Source organism: Frankliniella occidentalis, unplaced genomic scaffold (assembly GCF_000697945.3).
Source record: "Frankliniella occidentalis isolate FOCC.00 unplaced genomic scaffold, Focc_3.1 Scaffold208, whole genome shotgun sequence".
NCBI lineage: Eukaryota > Metazoa > Arthropoda > Insecta > Thysanoptera > Thripidae > Frankliniella > Frankliniella occidentalis.
Genome location: NW_026267334.1, coordinates 236,053 through 238,471, shown reverse-complemented (window position 1 = coordinate 238,471; position 2,419 = coordinate 236,053). Strand labels below are relative to the sequence as shown.

Here is a 2,419-nt window from a genome sequence, read left to right as displayed (position 1 = left end):
ATACGCCGTTCTTGGGCTGAACGGCACACCTCCATTTACCAACAGGTACATGCCCCTGTTATTTCTTTTCATGGGCATTGGTAATATTCTAGGACTGTCCCGAGGAAATGTACCGAGGGCCTGATTGAAGAAAATTGAGAAATTAGTTTGAAGACGAACGAGACGAGCGGACGCCATGATCATGCAACAGTCAGTGCACCCATTACAACTCGGTTACTTGGCAACTCGCTGTCGGCGCCACTTGTGCCCCACTCGGATGCACCCTAGTACGAGTACTAGGCTGGTTGCGATGAGCGCTCTGCTGGGCCGTGTGACGGCAGGGTGGCCGGGGCGCGGGCGGCCAGGGCCACAAGCAGGAGAGGCCCCCCGCAGAGCCAACACGTGAGTCCAGAGGACGCGTGAGTGCGAGCGAGAGGGCGAGTACTACAACCTCGCGGTGTGCCTCCGCAGACACTCGGCGCCCTCGGGGACATCTGGTCCACCCCCTGGTGCGCACCCCGGAGCAACCGGGCCCACCCTGGGAGGGCACAAGACCTTCGACGACACCGCCAAGGACGTGCTGTTCGACATGTTCAAAGGCCCGGACGAGCGGGTGGCCATCGGCAAATTTCTGTCGGTGAGTGGTCGGAGACATGCAACCACGTGAACGGCCCGGAAATGACGCGACGTGTTGGCGGCGGGCGGCCAGTGCGGCGAGGGCGGAACCATGGCGGCACCACTGCACTTCACTTCACTTTGGCGGGTCGTTGGGACCTAAAGGGTGCCGGAGACATCGCCACACGGCTGGGACGAGGGAACTCCACCTCTTGTTCGGGCACGTTGTTTGTGCAACATCCCCAGCCCGGCACAGCCCGGTGGGAGAGTCCGTAATGACAGACACGGACGGCGAGTGATGTCGCCCGGTCGGGTCGTGCGTGGACGACCTCTCGACGAGATAACGGGAGGGCAATGGGAGATCCACGGCGAGGCGAGCCACCGGCAATGACCGTCCCCAACTGACATGCGCGCCGCTCCCCAAACCGATCACGCGATGTCACTGCACGGGGCTATGAGGATATCAGCATCAGTCAGCCTCTGAGCATGAAGTCACAGACGATACGCTAGTCCAGACCAACTTAGCGAGATTGTTGTGTCGTGTTCGTGGGTGAGAGAGGGGGAGGGGGGGAGGTTGTCTTGATAACACAGGGGAGGGGTTGGGCTGCGACCCTGCCTGCATGCCCAGCCCCCAGCCTGTCGCCGCCGCCTGCCCGCTGCCCGCCGCGCCGCCGCCGGTCAGTGAAAGTGAAACTCCCGGCGGCCACGTTGCTTTACGTTTACGGTTCTTATCGGGTCCATCTTCGGTCCCCGTGTCCACCCGGTGTCTACAAAATGATGCGTTGTGCCGTCCTTCTCTCTGTTCCCAACTCGAAGGGGGCCGGACTTGCTGGGCGTGATGTTTGTTTGTGTAAATAATAAGCAAGGTCGATGGAAAAGAGGGGACGCACCTGGGTCGGATGTGATGGGGGCGGAGGGGGGCGAAGGGAGGGAATCCCGGAAAGGACAACTTGTTAATGAGGATATTGTCTCTGCCGAAAGGTCAGCGTTCATCCTGGTTCAACCAAAAGACTCCCAACGCTCTGCCGGGCTCTTACCACAGACGCTGTCTGCACTGGGGCTGCGTCACTCGGACCCCCGCCTGCGCGAGATGAAGCAGCGCCTGATGGAGGCCGTGACGCCCGAGGACCTGGTGCTGGACATCCTGGACTACGGTCCCCAGCACGCCCGGCCCTCCGGCGCGCCCTCCCCCGCTCTGTCCGCCGCGTGCCCGGCCGCCTGCCTCACCCGCGAGGAGTTCCGCCGGTAACGAGACGCCCTTTACCATTTACTGCCTGCCCTTCCCCCTCCCCCCGCGAGGTGTGACTTAGGTCTGGCTGCTCTCTGGCAGGGTCGTAGGGTCCAGCATGACGCTCCTGTCGCGAGCGTTGAGGGGCCGCCTGACCATCGCCCCGTTTGACGAGTTCTGCGCGCGGATGCGCACCATCTTCGAGCGCTGCGCCGCCAACTGCGAGGGGAGCGTGGCCGCGTACATACCGCAGCTGGCCGTCATGGACGCCCAGAGCTGGGGGGCCAGCGTCTGCAGCGTCGACGGCCAGCGCTTCTCGCTCGGGGACGCCAGCGAGCCCTTCACCCTGCAGTCCATCAGGCGAGTGTTTGTTTGGACCCGACGAGTGCGCCGAGTTGGCGTTGGTCATTCCCTCTCGGCCCACCCAGGAGGGCGGCGGTGTGGCGACTGCGTGGCGTCACGTCATACCGGGCCACACAACTAACACGGGAAGGTTCTCCGGTGACACAGACCAGACGCGGCCACCACAGTCCCCCGCCCCTCCCCCATAAAGTGCATCATCTGCCGTCTTTTGTGACCTCCCCCATCTGCGTCGTT

The 2,419-nt window shown here is 63.0% G+C and overlaps 1 protein-coding gene across 1 annotated transcript in view; it reads left to right on the top strand.

The window, feature by feature from the left end:
* Positions 1-1,538: 1,538 nt before the first annotated feature.
* The window catches only part of LOC113215100 (glutaminase liver isoform, mitochondrial-like), a 3,241-nt gene continuing 2,360 nt past the window's right edge, over positions 1,539-2,419 (top strand). Inside the window, exons 1-2 of the mRNA XM_052272491.1 lie at positions 1,539-1,839; positions 1,925-2,182. Of these exons, the coding sequence (XP_052128451.1) occupies positions 1,685-1,839; positions 1,925-2,182 (413 nt within the window). The 5' untranslated portion in view covers positions 1,539-1,684. The remainder of the gene's footprint in view (positions 1,840-1,924; positions 2,183-2,419) is intronic.